General features: G+C 40.9%; 1 protein-coding gene across 2 annotated transcripts; it reads right to left on the reverse strand.

Annotated features, from left to right (window-relative positions):
- Nucleotides 1-231: 231 nt before the first annotated feature.
- Nucleotides 232-16,730, reverse strand: LPCAT3 (lysophosphatidylcholine acyltransferase 3). 2 transcript variants are annotated; one of them, XM_015814027.1, is made up of 13 exons: nucleotides 16,504-16,730; nucleotides 8,863-8,970; nucleotides 8,642-8,748; nucleotides 8,365-8,458; nucleotides 8,077-8,114; nucleotides 5,285-5,463; nucleotides 4,933-5,041; nucleotides 3,902-3,988; nucleotides 2,823-2,989; nucleotides 1,844-1,991; nucleotides 853-1,011; nucleotides 628-754; nucleotides 232-544 (listed from the first exon to the last, which is right to left on the reverse strand). In XM_015814027.1, the coding sequence occupies exons 1-12, from the start codon at nucleotides 16,631-16,633 to the stop codon at nucleotides 638-640; spliced, it is 1,443 nt and encodes a 480-aa protein (XP_015669513.1). In that variant the 5' UTR covers nucleotides 16,634-16,730; the 3' UTR covers nucleotides 232-544; nucleotides 628-637. The 2 variants fall into 2 exon arrangements, with proteins under 2 accessions (XP_015669513.1, XP_015669514.1); XM_015814028.1 differs by lacking the exon at nucleotides 16,504-16,730 and adding an exon at nucleotides 16,301-16,320.
- Nucleotides 16,731-17,134: the final 404 nt, after the last annotated feature.

Consider the following 17,134-nt stretch of genomic DNA (forward strand, 5'->3'; position numbering starts at 1 on the left):
AGTGTACTCAGTTGCTGTGGTGCACATCATTAAAGGCACAAGAACAAGGTGTGAAGATAAAGTGGGTAACCTTCATGTGTACACAGGAGAAAAGGTCAACCTCTGAAGAATCAATATACCACATTCAACCATGTTCCTCATTCTTTGCCATAAGCTACAAATAACACTAGTAAGAATAGAAAAATAGTACCGGTTCCAAAATCTGGTGAAAAGAAGCAGCTGAAGCATGAATGAAAAAGCAACTTGGACCAATTTTATCTAGTGGAATTGGAAAGTAAAAAAGTCAGGCAGATGCTCCATTCCTAGATGGCAGCTGGATCAAGTGCTTTACAATCATCTGACACTGCAGAGGTGGAAGTGTCTGGGGAGAAGTTGAGATAAGGCAATCTGTAGAAAGGGTACCGAGGTCTGCAGCCTGTTCCCCTCAGTTTGGGGTCTTAACCCCTGTGCTCTTTCACCCCAGTCACTGTAATACAATTTGTCCACAGCAAATTTGGCAGGTGACGCTTTAACCATCCTGTAATAAATGCACACATGGTACAATCTGAAAAGAAAAGCAAAATAAATCAACTAGATGTCATCCAAAACCACTATGCTCTAGTGACTACTCAGGAATAGTTCTCTCACCTTTTGGCCGTTACTCAGTTTTCTTTAACTTTTCTTTTCGTGGCACAAATATTTTTCGGATATAAGGCAATGTAAACAGCAGTGTGAAGAATAACACATGGCCTACGAAATAAATAGACGTGTACACCTGCAAAAGAGGATGAGGAAGTCAGTGTGCTATGTCTTCCTTCAGCCAGTAAATAGAGGGGAAATGCCCTCTTCTAGAGAATCTGGCTCTTTTGGTACCTTAATCCACTTTTCCAAGCTAAAGAGGCAAAATGGTACTAGAGAATATCCCATGAACATCCAGTGAATAGTTTGCTGAATCACATAGAAGAAGGGCCTCAAGATGATGTTTGAAGCCAAGGCAGACAGAAACGGACTGTCGTTTACCAGTTTAATAGCCTGTAATTACAAAAAAAACAAACATAATAAGCTTTAAGCTTACAGATGAACAAACAAAGCATGGCTCTGCTGCTTACCCATTTTTACTTTCCTTCCTCCCATAAAAATCTCTTCGGTGAGCTTATTGCCATCTCACTAGAGCAGCAGTTGCTTCAACAGTCGTTTGGTATTTCAATAAATTATCACAAGTTGCCAATCAGCCTCAAACTGCTCGGCTTCAAACTGTCCTGGGTTGATCAAGAGACTGTTTCCCTAAGCCAATGTGTTGCAGCTGTCAACCACTTCAAGGAATGTAATCTGCATTTCTTTGATTTATTTCTTTTCCTGCATGGATTTACATTTAGTAACGTCTTCAGCACACTGAAATGCACAGACTTGACATTTTATTTCATTCTCTTAAGAAGAATTCAACTTAACATAAAAGTGTCGCTGGGGAAGCTCAAAAGCAACTTCCAGTATTTAAAAGTCCTTGCCACATTGTGATAACTGCTGGATCCATCCATGTGCTAAAATGTAATCTGAAACCTCCTGATTCAATGAACTGTGAATGAACCAAATACAGCTTTAGGGGCTCCTGATCTTGCTCCTTTCACTAGAATGAAAGCAGTGTCCTGCTACAGGTTCCATTCCCTCTGAGCGTAAGTGCAGTGCTGCATGTAGAAAACAAGTGGGACTTGCTGGTTTTATCAGTCTGACTGTTCTTACTTGTGCCCATGGATGCCTCAGTACAACTTTGACATTCAATCTATAATTCGCTCAATCTGTCTGCTTTTTTTTAAAGTGGATCCAGATATTAAATATTATCTAAGGTAACACTTTAAAAGGTCCTCACCTGCCTCTCCACAGTGACAATCAGGAACTCCATTTGGAAGCAAACTAGATACCCACAGTGTAGCCCATGCCAGACAGCCAGGAAAAGCAAAGATAAAGCTTGCGATAGTAACTTGTTTCCTAGGAATTTCAGGCGTTTGTACATATAGCTAGGGATGGAAATGTAATACTGTCAGGACAAGTGTCAACATAATTATTTTATTTCTCCAGAAAAAAACACTTAACAAACCCATCCCAAGAAATTGCCAACATTTTATTTTTCTTTTAATTTCAGGCTGTTCAAAATAAAGGGCAAATATTAAAAGTTAGCAGGCTCTAGTTTTGAATGGTGTGAGAATACAAATGATGCTTGCTAAAACTTCCAAATACGATATAAAAGGCCCTCAATGGGAATACCAGAAATCAGAGATACTGTTTCAGTGCTCTGAATAGCTCCTTGCTCTTAGTCAAAATAATTCCTAGAGTAAATCTTTTTTTTTTTTTTTGTGGAAGTGGAAGAAGGCTATAGCTGCATTTCTTTCATCATGGAACAAAGCAACAGTATTTAATTCTTACTCCCATTTTAGGCATTGACTAGCCCAATTCTCTTAGCCTCCAGCTGTATATCCTCTGCTTTTCAAGCCAAACAGCAATCTTGGAAGGCTTAACATTTTTTAGAAAACCACAAACTGCAGCAGGTTGGACAATGATGTAAGAGGACAGAGTCATACCACATTATTGAGTTTGGGAGTTTTCTCTGTTTTCGTTTTTATGCATTGTATTGCTCAAACTCTCTGGGAGACCTGCAGCTGATTTTCTGCAGTAGCGGTCAAAAGCGCTGTGGGAGCTGCAAATTGTTCACTCAGATCTTAGCCCTTGCACACAAAAATCACCTAATCTCCCCAAATACAACCCCATCCCCATTCCATCCCATTCCTATTCCACTCTTACTCTCCGGCTGACTCAAACTGTTCTGCAGAAAACAGCCAAGTTATGCTCACCGGGCTACCCAATTGTTGGTGTTAGTATTGAAGGAGGCAATGGTTCCTGTAAAATAAGGAGTTGTCTCGAACATCCAGACTTTCATGTTGGCACAAGCATCCCACTGTGGTAACCCCTTTTCATCCCTTCCATTGTAGCCTAGCCCAGTTAAGATGCAAACTCCTTCCTGGAATGAAAATAACATAGGATTATTAAGTTATGCCAATTAAGTATTATTCTATCTAACCTAATTAGAAAACAGATTTGCAGGGCCATATTCAATGCCCTGGATTAGTGGCTAGACACAATAATGGGCTAGATGAAGAACAACAAGCTAAAATTAAATCCAGTGTTAATTAGTAATGAAGTGGGCTAGAGAGTAGACTCAGCCTGTCTCCTTGAAAGAAGAGATTTCCAGTCTGATCTGGATTCACATGTGGCAGCTGTGGTGAAGAGCATAGATTTGAACAATTTAAGTAAACCCATCAGCTACAATGATTCCTGAAGTTACATTTAGCTACCTTTTCCCCATCTTAGTGACAGCCTGAACTGCTATTATAACAGATTCTATGTGGGAGTAATCTTGAAAAGTGCCTGGATAATATAAACTGGTACAAGATATGCACTAAATCCAAATTGCTTCCCAGATACAGTTTAAAGCAGGGGTGTCAAACTGCTAGCCTGCGGGCCGGATGCATCATCCGGAAGCTGCGCCCACCCCATTGCTGGTAATGGCGAAACCGTCCCGATACATTGCGCGACATCACGTGACATCGTGAGTTTGACATGTCTGGTTTAAAGGATTGATGTTAATTTTTAAACTACTGAATAGATTAGATAACCCCGAACTGCCTTCCTGCCCAAGTAATAGAGACCTAAATATCACCTGGGAACTGTGTTTGGCCTTCACTCACTCTCTGTAAAGATGCATCTCTCTTGCGAGGGCCTTTGAAGATTAACAGTTCTACGTTTTGGTTACTTTTTTAAATCTATTTTTCTATTAAGTATATATATTATTATTTTAGTAGCTGGATTGGTCCTTGTCAAAACAAAGTTGGCCCCAAAGAAAGGGAATAAACTGTCCAACGTCCAGGCTTACCGTCACTAGCCAACAGGTAACGTACTTGTAAAGCATTATCTTGCCCCAGATCAATATATAAAAACAGCGAAACCAGAAGGACTGTTTCTGCATTATAAGAGCACATTTGTAAGATAAAATTAGTGTCGGAAGCAAAAAAAAATGGTTTTATTGTATAAATTCCTAGCACTTATACTATAAAAATGCAGTTCAATATCATAAACCAATCATAAAAGTATTTTATATTTAAGAGACATTTTGAAAAATCAAAATAAAATTACATAGTAAATACAAAAAAAAATGTTATTGCTCAAAAGCCAGAAGGAGCAAATTTGTTTTTAATAGTCCAACATTTAATCACAAGGTTCATCTTAGATACAAATAAGCCCAACCTCAGAACCTCAAATAGGGCACTTTCAGAAGTAGCTTTCCTGGTCTCAAATTTTGGAACAGCATACAAAAAAAAAGCCATGACAGGCAAAATGTGAACTATTAAGAAATTGTTAGGATGTGTAAATCAAAGCACTGAGTGCATGCATTCCCACAGAGAACATCTGAGAATTTGACTCAGGCAACTCATAAAGAGGGTTTATTGTAGATATTAGTGATACATGGGCGTTGCTTTCCTTCATCAAAAGACACTACTCAATATATCACTTATAAAAAATTGAATAAAGCAAATAGTGAGAAAAAACACTGGTAAAGAAAACTGATACTTGATGGTTTTTCTGGTGTTGTTTTAGGAACAAGGGATACTGTTTCATTTGTACTAGCAGATGACTAAAATCAAGCTGTTCAATCTAATGCCCTCTAGATTGGTTGAATTTCAAATCTTACGTTCATTTGAAATTCTGGGAATTTAAATTCAGCGCATCTGGATGAGACAAAATTTAAAAAGAGTAGATCAGAGAACTATAGGTTATTATTCAAGAGACAATCATTATAAAGTTTCTTGTGAGCTAAACTGTTATCCTAATGTAGCCAAACGCTATTTTTATTTTTTATTTTATTCTCCTTAATATGAAGTTATAGAAGCCTTTAGCACTACTTACCATATAATCATCAGAGACAAGATATTCCTCCTCAATATAAGGTGATGCCACAGTATAGATTATCATGAAGGAAGTGCCCAGAAGTAGACGTTTAAGAGCAGGAACAAAGCTATAACAAATGTCAGAAAATTCAGACTCCCTCTGGTGTCATACTTTGAAACAAAGGGAATGCGTGGTTTGGCTGAAACGGTTCACATAACACCAGCATTTCACGACCAAAAGAAGTTGAGAATCCCCAAATGGCTCCCAATGCAAATAGTATTAATAATGTTGGGCTAGTTTGGAAGCTGCATAGATGTATCCTTAACGAGGGAGACTTTGGCAGTTGGTTTGTAGCAGCATGGAAGTTTACCTGTTGGGTCTTTGCCCTGGAGCATCAGTCAGCTCACCCTTTACCAACTTCTGATATCGTGTCATGGAGAACTGAGGGCCCACCATGAAGGCACCATAGAAATAGGCGAAGCCAGAGACTTCAAGCAAAGTAGGAACTCCCCGGACAGCAAACTGTTTTTGGTCAGGGGCTAGGGATTCCTGCACCATAATAAGAAAAACACCAACATTAGCACTCCTACGCGAAACCTTTCCTGTAAGGTTTTGAATCTCAAAAGAACCTAGTTTTCTATACCTAGACTTTACTCAGAGTTCAGAATTTCAACTGCTTGGCATAAATAAAAACTGTTAGATGAAAAAAAAGCAATTCTTTAATCATTTTGAATGTTATTGTAAGCTGCTTCAAGATCTCTTTTAAAGAGAAGTGGTATATAAAAAATAAACAGAATACTGCTGCATAAATTAGTGTACAGTAGAACAAATTGTACAAATATATGGTTGTAAAATGAAAAATGAAAAAAAAACCCTTTCCTCTTATATCCTTGATGCAATAAGCATTTCAAGTGCTTGCCAATTACACAGTTTTATCAGTTTATTCTTTGGTACTGCAGCAACAGATACCAGAGGTGGAGACAACCACAGCAGAACCCATGATAAGCTGAAGGTTGCAGCATCTGGGAAGGTTACCAATATCACTTTTCAAGCTTTTCACTGTGCTTGTTACAATTTAACAAGCCACATGTTCCAAATGAGTAAAAAAACCACTCCCTACACAAACAGATACCCTTCCATTGTCCTGGCACCAAACTGCCAGGAACTACGGATGTCAGCAGACAGTACTCACACAAATTTTCTATATTATGTTCTTCTTAAGCCACCTCACTGCTATTTGTAGTATTTATCCAGAGACTTGAGGATAAGCTGATAGAAAATTAATCTAAGCATTGTAAAATATTCAAAATAATATATCCGAATTGCAATACTCTCACCAAGCCAACAATCTTTTAAAGAATAATTGTAAAATCTGGGGTTTAAAAAAAACATGTAACAAGGCTAAACATTTAAAAATCAGAAAAGAAGGGGGGGAAAGCATTAGATTGAACATTGAGTTTGCTATTTCACTTTTTCTTCGCTCAACATTTGGAGGAAGCCCACTTCCATCGCTCTGAAGCAACTTACAGGTAGGCCTTGACTTATGACCACAATGCTTTGTGTTGCTAAGCAAGACAGTTGTTAAGGGAGTTTTGCCCCATTTTATGATCTTTCTTGCATAGTTGTTGAGTGAATCACTGCAGATGGTAAGTTAGTAACGTGGTTGTTAGGTGAATCTGGATTCCCCATTGACTTTATTTGTCAGAAGGTCACAAAAGATGATCACATGATCCCAGGACACCACAATCTGGCAGCTAACTATGAGTCAGTTGCCAAGCATCTGAATTTTGATCACATAACCACGGGGATACTGCAATAGTCGTAAGTGTGAAAAATGGTTATTGGTCACTTTTTCAGTGCCATTATAACTTCAAATGAACTGTTGTAAGTCGAGGACTACCTGTACCGCCCAAGTAATGGAGATTTTCCTATTTTGCTAGAATTTGGCCTCTAAAAGTACAGTATGGCTGCCTAATTTGGTTTTGACAGAATTAGCAGCAATTCCGTTATCTTCAAATTTAGGACTTCAGAGACTGCCCATTTAATTTTGTTCCAGTATCTGCCGAGAAGGGCTCTGAGTGTATTGCACAGAATGGGATCAATGGGAAGTTTAGCTGCTGGAATTTGTATTCATACAATAGAGTTAGCTTGAATGAAGCAGCAAAACAGGCTAGTAAACAAATGAAATAAATAATTTTACAAATATGGAGACTTTATCTGAATACTTTGCCTCCAATATTCCCATGAAGAACCTTTGTTATATTTTACATAACTCTGTACATTATCTGAGAAACATCCAAGTTGCATGCCTTCAGGATCATTCACTTCCACTTAGGAATGAATGTAGTACAATAACAGTTTTAGCCATACACACACATAAATCTCGTCCTTTCTTTAATTTTAGTTTGATGCATGGATAAGCCTGAATGCTTATAACTATTCAAATAAATGTTGTTAGCCTCTACCTTGGAAGCTTTCACTTTACGTTTTTTAAGGTCAGTAGTAATACTATTGTCTTTAATGCAGAAGAGTTGGGGAACCAAATCTGGTGAACCAACACCGAAGTTCACAAAACTACCCTCCTTGGTCTTATTTGTAAATCTTCATCTAAAGGAATGCAATGATTTTTCTAATGGCTGAATGATGCCATGTTCTTTTTTGCTTTAATCTTCCACGTATATTTAATGGAAGCAAAAATAAATGTTCACGATAAAGGAAGTTTGCACTGTTTAAATGAAGGAGTGAGGGTGCCACTATCTAAGATCTGTGAGATGTAGGAATGTTCCTTTCCGCTTGAGTCTTTTTGAAAGATGGTGCAATAAAAACAAATGTCTGTAAGTTCTATTCTCTTAATAAACACATAATTTTAGGCCCTGTTTGCAGCTAAAGAGATTTAAGTCTGCTCACCAGCTTAACAGCTATCTAGACTTCAATTGCTGCAAGATCTCTTTCTCCTTTATTGTGAATTTCCATTAAGTATCTAATTTCATTTTGAAGTCTCAATTTAAATGTGTGATGATTTCTATCTTATAAAGAATATTCTGGGAATGTCTTTCCAATCATAGGTGATCTGGTATGAGTCACAGAAGTGTTTTCAATTTCTCTTATGATTCCAATTCATGATTAAAGAATAATGGAGGGAAAAAAACTGGTTCTACTCACCTCTTCCTTCCTGCCTTCATAGTAATCAATAACCAAACCTACAAAAAATATACATTATCAAACAAGAAATATGCCTATTGAATACTTTGGGAGCAGCCAATATAGAACTGCTATGGATCTAGTCACAGCTGAGCTAAGAAACATCTGGGTGTGAGTTGTCAATTATTGTTTTTAAAGATACAAGAACTCTGGGAACTCCAAGGCAATAAATTAAAATCACAAGAGTAAAAATAAAGGGACCAGATGGAACTGCATAGGTCAGGAACTGCATGGAATGGAATTACTTACCAATCATCTTTAGAGCCAGGACACAATGTGGCATGGTCCATTTGATGTCATAGTGCTCTGTGGCCGTGAAATAATATCCAGCCATCAAATACGTCTGAAAAACATTAGCTAAAATCACATGCTATTGCACAGATTCTATTTTCTCTGCTTGAAATTTCCTCACAGTACTTGCTGAACCCATCAGACCCAGACAAAATCAGAATTCCATAGAAAAGCATGAAGGGAGGAAGTATGTTCATTGGAATTGGGTGGCAAGTAAATTTAAATAAATGTTTACCATCTGAAAGCAGAAGGTAGTGGCAATGGCAGTGACTGTGCGACCCATGAGCCTCAAGATGAGAAACTGTACGAAGACACATATGAGAGAGTGACAGACCTGTGGCCCTAAGAAAGTAAATAGGAATGGTTACAAACCATATAGACAAGCAGCATTGTACACCCTCCCAGACACCTTCCCAGTGCTCACTAGTAGGGCAGTCTTCTTCTCAGCTCTCTTACCAAAGTTGAAGTAGGCAAGTGAAAGTCCTATTATTGTATTATAGATGTGAATGAGGTAGTCACTTTTCTGGAAAAGGAAGAAGCGTTGGAACAAGGCAAAGGGGTATCCTAAAGAGAGAAAACAACTGAAATCAATACAGCACATCTGTATTTCACAAAATAAATTATATATATTCTTATTTTCTGATCTTCTGTCCAACTTCTGTAGGCCACTTTTTGATAGAAAATAGTGATAGTTTTAGGGCAGACATGTCAAACACAAGGCCCGGGGGCCGGATGTGGCCCATGACGTGGTTTCATGTGGCCCGCGAAGCCATCCTGGAAACAGTGAGGGAATGGCCCCCGCTGCCTTGGCCCCGGCCCAGGCCGCCCGGGAGCCAATGTACAATTTTGTGGTGGCCATCTATGCTGAAACGCATTCAGTCTTAGCTCCACAAGACCATCTGGAAACAGCAAGGGACCGGCCCCTGCCGCATTGGCTCTGTCTCCTGGGTGCGCGCTGGGGAGGTGTCATCCTTTGTGAGGAATGAAGAAATGCACCATCGCCTGGAAGGGGCCAGCAAATGGCCCTCGCCTACTTCACATATCCGGCTTGATGGGCTCTGGGGGAGAGGTTTCAGCAGGCAGTGGGGTTGTCCTCACAGTGCCGAGAGGCTGAGCCAGGCGGTGCAAATCCCAAAAGAAGCACGATGCCGCTCAGCCCCCAGCCTGCCCCACAGCGCCAAGAGGCTGAGCCAGGCGGCACAAATTCAAAAAGAAGCGCGATGCCGCTCAGTCCCCCGTCTGCCTGATTTCAGCAGGCAGCAAGGTGCAAAGCTGGTGAGCTTCGCACTGCCCGGCTCAGCCTCTCGATGCTGTGAGGAGAGCGCCCTGCTGTCTGCCGAAACCGGGCAGGCTGGGGGCTGGGTGGCATCATACTTCTTTTCGGATTTGCGCTGCCCGGCACAGCCTCTTGGCACTGTCAGGAGAGTGCCTCGCTGCCTGCCGAAAACAGGCAGGCTAGGGGCTGGACGGCATTGCGCAGGTAACGTCGACTCTCACGTTGCTCATGGCGTCCCCTCCCCCAAAGCCCACTAAGCCAGATATGTGAAGTAGGTGAGGGCCATGTGCTGGCCACTTCCAGGCGATGGTGCATTCTTCATTCCTCACGAAGGGTGACACCTCCCCAGCTGCGTTTCTTGCCTGTTTTTCTCCCTCATCTCAAATATTTTCCCACCATTCTGTTCGAAGGAAGGAAGGAAGGAAGGAAGGAAGGAAGGAAGGAAGGAAGGAAGGAAGGAAGGAAGGAAGGAAGGAAGGAAGGAAGGAAGGAAGGAAAGAGAGGGTCTGAGGGAAGTCCTGCCCTGCTGCCCTTTCACCATCTCCTTGCCCCCTCCTCCTGGCCTATCCTGGGGGTCTCCCATCCTATTGCTAAGGAAGCTTTGGATACAAAGCCAGGTCTCCTCCCATGGAGAGGGAATGGGCCTCCCTCTGACTTTGCCCTCATACCCATCATGAGCAACCTGGCTAAGGAGAACAAGCACAGCAGCAGCAACCTTGAGGAGGAGGTAAGTGCAGCTGGGCACCCCCTTGGGGTAGTGGGGCTGGGCTTGGTGCTGTGGGTGCATGAGGGCCAGGCTGGGCGTTTGACCTCTGCTGCCCAGGGCTCCGGGAAGCCCGCGGCACCATCCAGCCCTCCCCCCCCTCGCATGGCCTGAGAGGAACAGTGAGGGTCTTCCAGTGGACTATGCCTTGGTGCTTGTCCCGGTCCCACCCCCTTCTGCCAGAGACCCTCAGATCTGTCCCACTCCTGCCCAGGCCCCCATAGGCACCCTTGACGCGAACGATGTAGAGCTGGCCATGCCCACCCAGTAGGCTGCGCCCACCCTGGCCACACCTACCCGCATCCCCCGAGGACAACCGCAATGCTGATGTGGCCCTCAATGAAATTGAGTTTGACACCCCTGCTCTACTCATATGTACAAAACCCCTTACTTCCTTTCCTGCTGATGTGATACCTAGAGCTTTATAGAGCTGCAATGCACCTCAGCACAAATAGAGCAAGCTCCTGTTTCAAATGAGCAGAATAAATTTAAATTTCACTCTAAAATAGCCACAGGAAAGTTTCTAATGAAACTGTAAAAGGATTTCCTGAGTTACTTCCTTAGAAGTCATAGTCCCCAATTAAGACAGTTATTTTGTCTCTCTAGTCACAATATTTTCCTATGTTTTATAAAGATATATAAAATACTGTATAAGTAATCTATCCTAGGGTACTAATATTTTATATGTCTTTACAAAATACTTTATCTTTCCCAACTTGCAAGAGAAGCCGCCACAATTCACTTCTGCTTTTTTTCTTTGGCCAGTTACATATGCAGTTTCACAAACCGAGCTTTTAAAACAAAGCATGCCACATTCTGTAATACATGTTTTTCTGTCCACTAGAGTAGGTCATGCTGGCAATACGGTAACCCAGCTGCCATATAATATAGAAGCAATATCATAAACTGGATTTCACACTCTTCTCCCCCTCTGAATCAATATGCCCATCTCAAGCTTCCTGGATACATGTTTTATACACGCATGCATACATGAATGATATTAAGACCCAGTTATTAATAAATAGACAACTTTTGCAAGCATCTTTCTCATTTACAAAAATCCAGCAAAAGGACACTCTCAATTTATAGGAAATTTGAAATTTTAGGAGATTTTGCAGAATTAAATTAAAAAAGCTTCCAAATAATTCCAAAGGCTCAAATCCATATTACTTATAAGCTGCCGTATATATCAGGTTTAATTTTTTTTTTGAGGGAATCAATTAAACTCAACAGATTTGCCTAGTTTTCCACAGCACTATTAAAATAGCTCAATAACATGGGAACATTTATGTAGAAAATGAAAGGGCATGATAAAAATGCACTGAAAGAAAAAGAAACACAGCAATTCATTGCCTGTGATTTGCATTTGTTTACATCTTAAATACATTTATGAAGATTATAAATCTAAGTTGCAATTCCCAAAAGCAGCACTGGGACAAAACAAATGCATACTGTGCAATGTATTTGCATATGTGTATTTACCAATTTCTCTCTTCTGCTTCTCAGAAGAATGCCAGGCTTAAAAAATACATACCCCTTTTCTAATAAACCAGCAATTCTAATGGCAAATGTATATTTTTAAGGACCAAGTTCACACAACCATTCTGTACATTATGGCATGAATCACGATGCTCATATCTTTTGCAAGATCATCACATATGTTGTCTTTTACACCTCCAAATTTTGTCTACATACCCAGAGAAGCAAAGAATTTCAAAAGAAAAATGCTGATTTTCAGAATCTAAAATTATATAAACTGTAGGAAGACAGACTACAGTCTTCTTTAAAAGCTGCTGATGTGGAACTGCACTAAAATGAAAGCCTGTAAACTTTGTAAGATTGTCAATCAAAACATTATATATCATCTAGGCCAGTGGTGGCGAACCTATGGCACGGTGCCAGAGGCGGCACTCGGGAGCCCTCTCTGTGGGCACACGTGCCATTGCCCCAGCCTTGTCTCCCCCTGCAATCCCCTCCTCACCAGCTGCCCCCCTGGAGGAGAGTCACCCCCAAGCGTGGCTCACGCGGAGCAGCACAGCCAAGGCAGCGTAGACAAGACTCTGCCCTCACACTCCATCACACAGTTGATGCTGCGGGACGTGGGCAGAGGGCGTGGCCGCCATGGCGCTGCTGGGCTGCCTGGGCGATCTGCGGCGGGCCCTGGAGGGGGTGAGTGGCCTTGTGGGCAGGTGGGGTGGGGGTGGAATGGGGGCGGGGCCAGTTTTTGGGCACTCGGTCTCTAAAAGGTTCGCCATCACTGATCTAGGCTAATGTAAAAAATAATAGTCCACCTTGAATATACATTTAGTTAATAGTGCATACATAGTTTGCTTTTATGCATTAAAAACTTCGCAAGATGTCTTTCCCCTTGTTCTCTGTGAACAAAACTGACAGGCAGAAACCATGGATATTCCAACAGAGGAGGTTTTCTTCACAAGTCTCCTTTAATCTGTATTATTTGTTCAATATATGTATGCTTTAGTTCAGAGATACATTCTTATTTTTCAGCTTTTTAATTTAAATCTAAAGTGCTTATCTCTGCTAATGCTATTCTGCTTTCATAATTTTTTATCCTTTTTGTTTTATATACCTTTGATTTATTTGGATTATTTTGTCCTATAAACAATTGTAGAAATTGAGCGACAGGTTTGTAATTATTAGCAACAGGTCCAAACTGTTTGAAAATTCCTTCCATGAAAACTGCATTGAAATGAATCATTATTGTACAAATGAACAAGAGCTAGGAGAAGATATCAATGGAGTCAAGATGATTTTTTTCTGATTCCAAGTATGCAACAATTTTATCCATTGCTCTTTCATTATTGCTCTCTATTTGTCAATACATATTGACACCTTATCCTTTCAGGTTATACTTACCTGCAAATAGCATTGCAAACAATCAACACACTACTTTTGCTACAGCCCAATGTTAACCTTAAAAGTGCAAAATCATCGCCATTACTGTAATCTAGTCAACTCAGACTGCCTGAGGTTTGGGACTTTCAGTTATTTCTCTAGGAAGAACCACATAACAGTAACAGAGCATATGCTTTGCATGCAAACATTTCTATCCCAGTGCCTACAAAGAAGATATCACCATACTTAAGGCATTATAAAATGCTGCCAATCACAGGAGGCATGACTGAATAGTATGATGCGGGATCCTGACTCTGAGGTTGGACTACAGAACTTCTCTCTCTCTCTCTCTCTCTCTCAGAAACGGAATATGGAACAGATTTCAGAACAAAAGTGAGTTCTGATGGCACAATAAGAGCTGATAGCAACATAGCAAACTTTTTTCAGTACAGCGTCAAATGGTATAGCAATATTACTGTTCCAACAAGAAAATATATATAAGCTAAGAATTCCCAAAACCTGAATGTTAACACTATTTGATAACTGACATATAGGTAGGATACTAGAACTGAACATATATCAGATATATCTTTTACTTATATTAAATTTGTGCTTTAAAAGCTACCAGAGGAAATTTAGGAATTAATTAAGCAATGGGAAAGCTAATGTGAAAAGGTAAAAAAACTTCTATTCCATGTAAATTTGAGTATCTTTGCAAGCCACAGTGCTGAATATATGTTCCAAACATGACTGTTCTGAAGATCTTACACCACACCTTGGAAGCCTTAATTAAGCACACATCTGAAATGAGAAAATATCTACAAATTTGCAATACTCCCAACACACAGGTGTGCAATGCAATCATCTTGCTGTTGTCTTAAAATAACCACCCACTGAGATACAGGAATATACAGAATTATGGAAGAGGGTGCAGCAACATTCACCTCCTCAACATACAAGCCCTTAGATGAATGGTTGATGGAAACAGTGAATGTAAGCCCAAGTACATCCTTGGATAGGCATGCTCTCTGATCTTCAAAAACTGGAAGAAGTACATTAAATTAAAGCCATTCTACTATGAGCTTAGCAGAGATTAAAAGAGAGAGAGGCTTGGGAGACAACTAAGTACTTTTAACTATAGGAGAGAGAACGCCCTGGATGGAAAGGCCAAGATTTCTATGAGAGCTACAGAGTTAATTACTATTGGTTCCACCAATGAAACCTAATCGCTTTTGGAATTTTGAGATGATGTAAGATGTTGAGATCTTATACATAATGTAAGATGATTGAGATCTTATACATAAATAAGTGCATTCCACCTTTACAAGTGGCTCTTAATTTGAACAGAAAGAATTATGTAGCTCAAATGGATAGCATTCCATTGGCAAGATGTGCTGGATTTTGTCAGTATCTGGTCTCCAAAGTGATAATATACTGCTTTCAGCTGAGAAAGCAGCACAATAATGAACCAAAAAAATCAGGTTTCCCTTCCCCCAAAAGTAATCAATTATATATGATATATGATATATGAAAATAACAACCTCGGAAGATACCAAGAGACGACGAAAGCTTAGCTTTAGCTTTTGTATTAAACAATTTTTGTTTTAATATTATCCTGGTGCTCGGACTATTTTATTTCTAATATATTTCTTATCTATCTATCTATCTATCTATCTATCTATCTATCTATCTATCTATCTATCTATCTATCTATCTATCTATCTATCTATCTATCTAAACTGAGTGGTAACACATTGTTGTTAATTGCGAAGTCGTTAATTGCGAAGTTCCTCCAGGCCTTCCTGTCCTCTACCATCTTCTGGAGTAGAGGTAACACATTAGGTAGAAAGAATTTTCAGCGATCAAACAAAATGTATATGCATGTCACTGAGCTCAGGATCATTGTGGTTTAATGTCCTCTGGCATACTTTATCGTGTTTGCAATTGATAATATGGTTTTCTTTGTAGAAAATCAGAATTTCCCACTAAACTCAGAAAGATTTAGACTTGCTGTTGTCAACTTAGACTAAAACGTACAGAAGGATAACTTCTAGGGTTGAATGGTAATTAAAGTAAGCAAGTGATGCCTGTATTTTTTCTTACTAGTGCATTCATAAAAAATAAAATTCCTTTCTGTTTTGTAAGAACACAATATAGCAGTAGTTCCATTTGGAACTATAATTACAATCTTCTTATGTTTTAGCATTAGAGGTATTTTCAAATTCCCAGACCTAGAGTTCATTTTCACAATTTAGATTAACAAATTGAAACAGAACATTAAGCAGTCATCTTCTTTTTCATAAATATGCATCCCTCCAACATCTACAAGCCATAATATTTTAAAGTTTTGCCAACTCTTGAGCTAATGATTCATATTCATTCCCCATATTTAACCATCTCCTAAGAAAAACAATTCCTCATTCAAGCTCCTATTGCCAGCTGTTAAGTACTGATGCAAAATGCAGATAGAAAGGCTCATGTATGCTTAAGAAATGTCTAAGCAAAAATTGGAGTGAAAAAGTTGCCATTCCTGCAAAATAGTTTTGCTATCTTTTCTTTTGCTGTTTTTTTTCAGAGTTTGCTATTCTAAATTTTAATGGGACATTGCAACTAGTGGGGTACCAGACATAGAGAAGTACAGTCTATTCCTTGATCCTTTAACAGCCAGGATAAACAGGAAAAACAGAGTCCTTAACACTTTAAAGCCCTATTTCCCACACTTTTTATGCAGATACCCCTGGGGGCATATAAAGGAGAGGAGTCAGAAGGAGCAACCTGTCATACAAGGCTGCTCGTTTATCCGGTTAGAGAGGAACAGGAGCCCTACCACCCCCTCCTTCGTAGACTTGTCATTCAGAAGAGTTTGTTGCTCCAGAGATTTATGACAACCTGGGGTTGACGCCAGATATCTGTAAGGCAATAAGGACGACTATAAATGCAAAAAAGGTATGTACAGGAGATCATCTGTCAGATCAGGCACGAAGGATCGCCCAGCTCACCACGATCCAGTTTCACGGGGGCCGCCCCTACTCGCGTAAGAAGCCCAGTCGCCCACGCCGACCTCTGCCTCAATTTGACCCTGGAAAGGCAAGACGACGCGGGGCTTTGTAGGCATCCCGAGGGGGGCCCCGGGGCAGGCTCGATCTCTGTCCCTCGTGGCAGCGCGCTGCAACGCTCGTCCCTTCTCCCCGCCGTTACTCACCCAGGAAGATTGAGAGGATGAGGCGAAGTGCCTGTTCCGAACTGCCCAACGACTTCGCTACGTCGGCCAGGCTCGTGCCGAGCCAGCGCCGCACCTCGGCGGCGATGGCTTTTCCAAGGTGTTCCGCCATCTTCTCCTCCGGACCACCCAACCGAACCCCACTCCGTTACCCCTTTCGAACCCGGTTAACAGCCGCGGTAGTAGTACCGCCGCGGCGGCCCCCGCACCTAAGCCACGCCCCTGCCGACTTTTCTGTCGCGCCGATTGGTTTCAAGACTCCCGGCTCCCACCTTCCATTGGCTAACAGGTGGCTGAAGGGTGGAGCAAGAACTTCAACGCTTAACTGAGGCAAAGGTTAGCCGCACCTCTTTTACACCCCCTCCCTTACGCACACACGTGAAGGGACATTTAGTTTGTTGAGAGTTGAGGGAAGCCATTTCTATTGGGAAGGAAGGGTGGCGTCCAGAGCGTGAGGCGGTTCTCAGCTTCTCATTGGCTGTTCTAAGACAGGAGAGAGCCAGAAAGGGAGGGGGTCAGGAGGAGGAGGTGTTGCCGAGGTTACTGTCGGACATAAGGAGGCAGACTAGAGAGAGTGGGCGTGTTTCCCCGCAGGAGGTCCGAAGGTTCCTCT

This window comes from Protobothrops mucrosquamatus, unplaced genomic scaffold (genome assembly GCF_001527695.2).
Source record: "Protobothrops mucrosquamatus isolate PMUCROS unplaced genomic scaffold, P.Mucros_1.0 scaffold212, whole genome shotgun sequence".
In the NCBI taxonomy this organism is placed as follows: Eukaryota; Metazoa; Chordata; class Lepidosauria; order Squamata; family Viperidae; genus Protobothrops; species Protobothrops mucrosquamatus.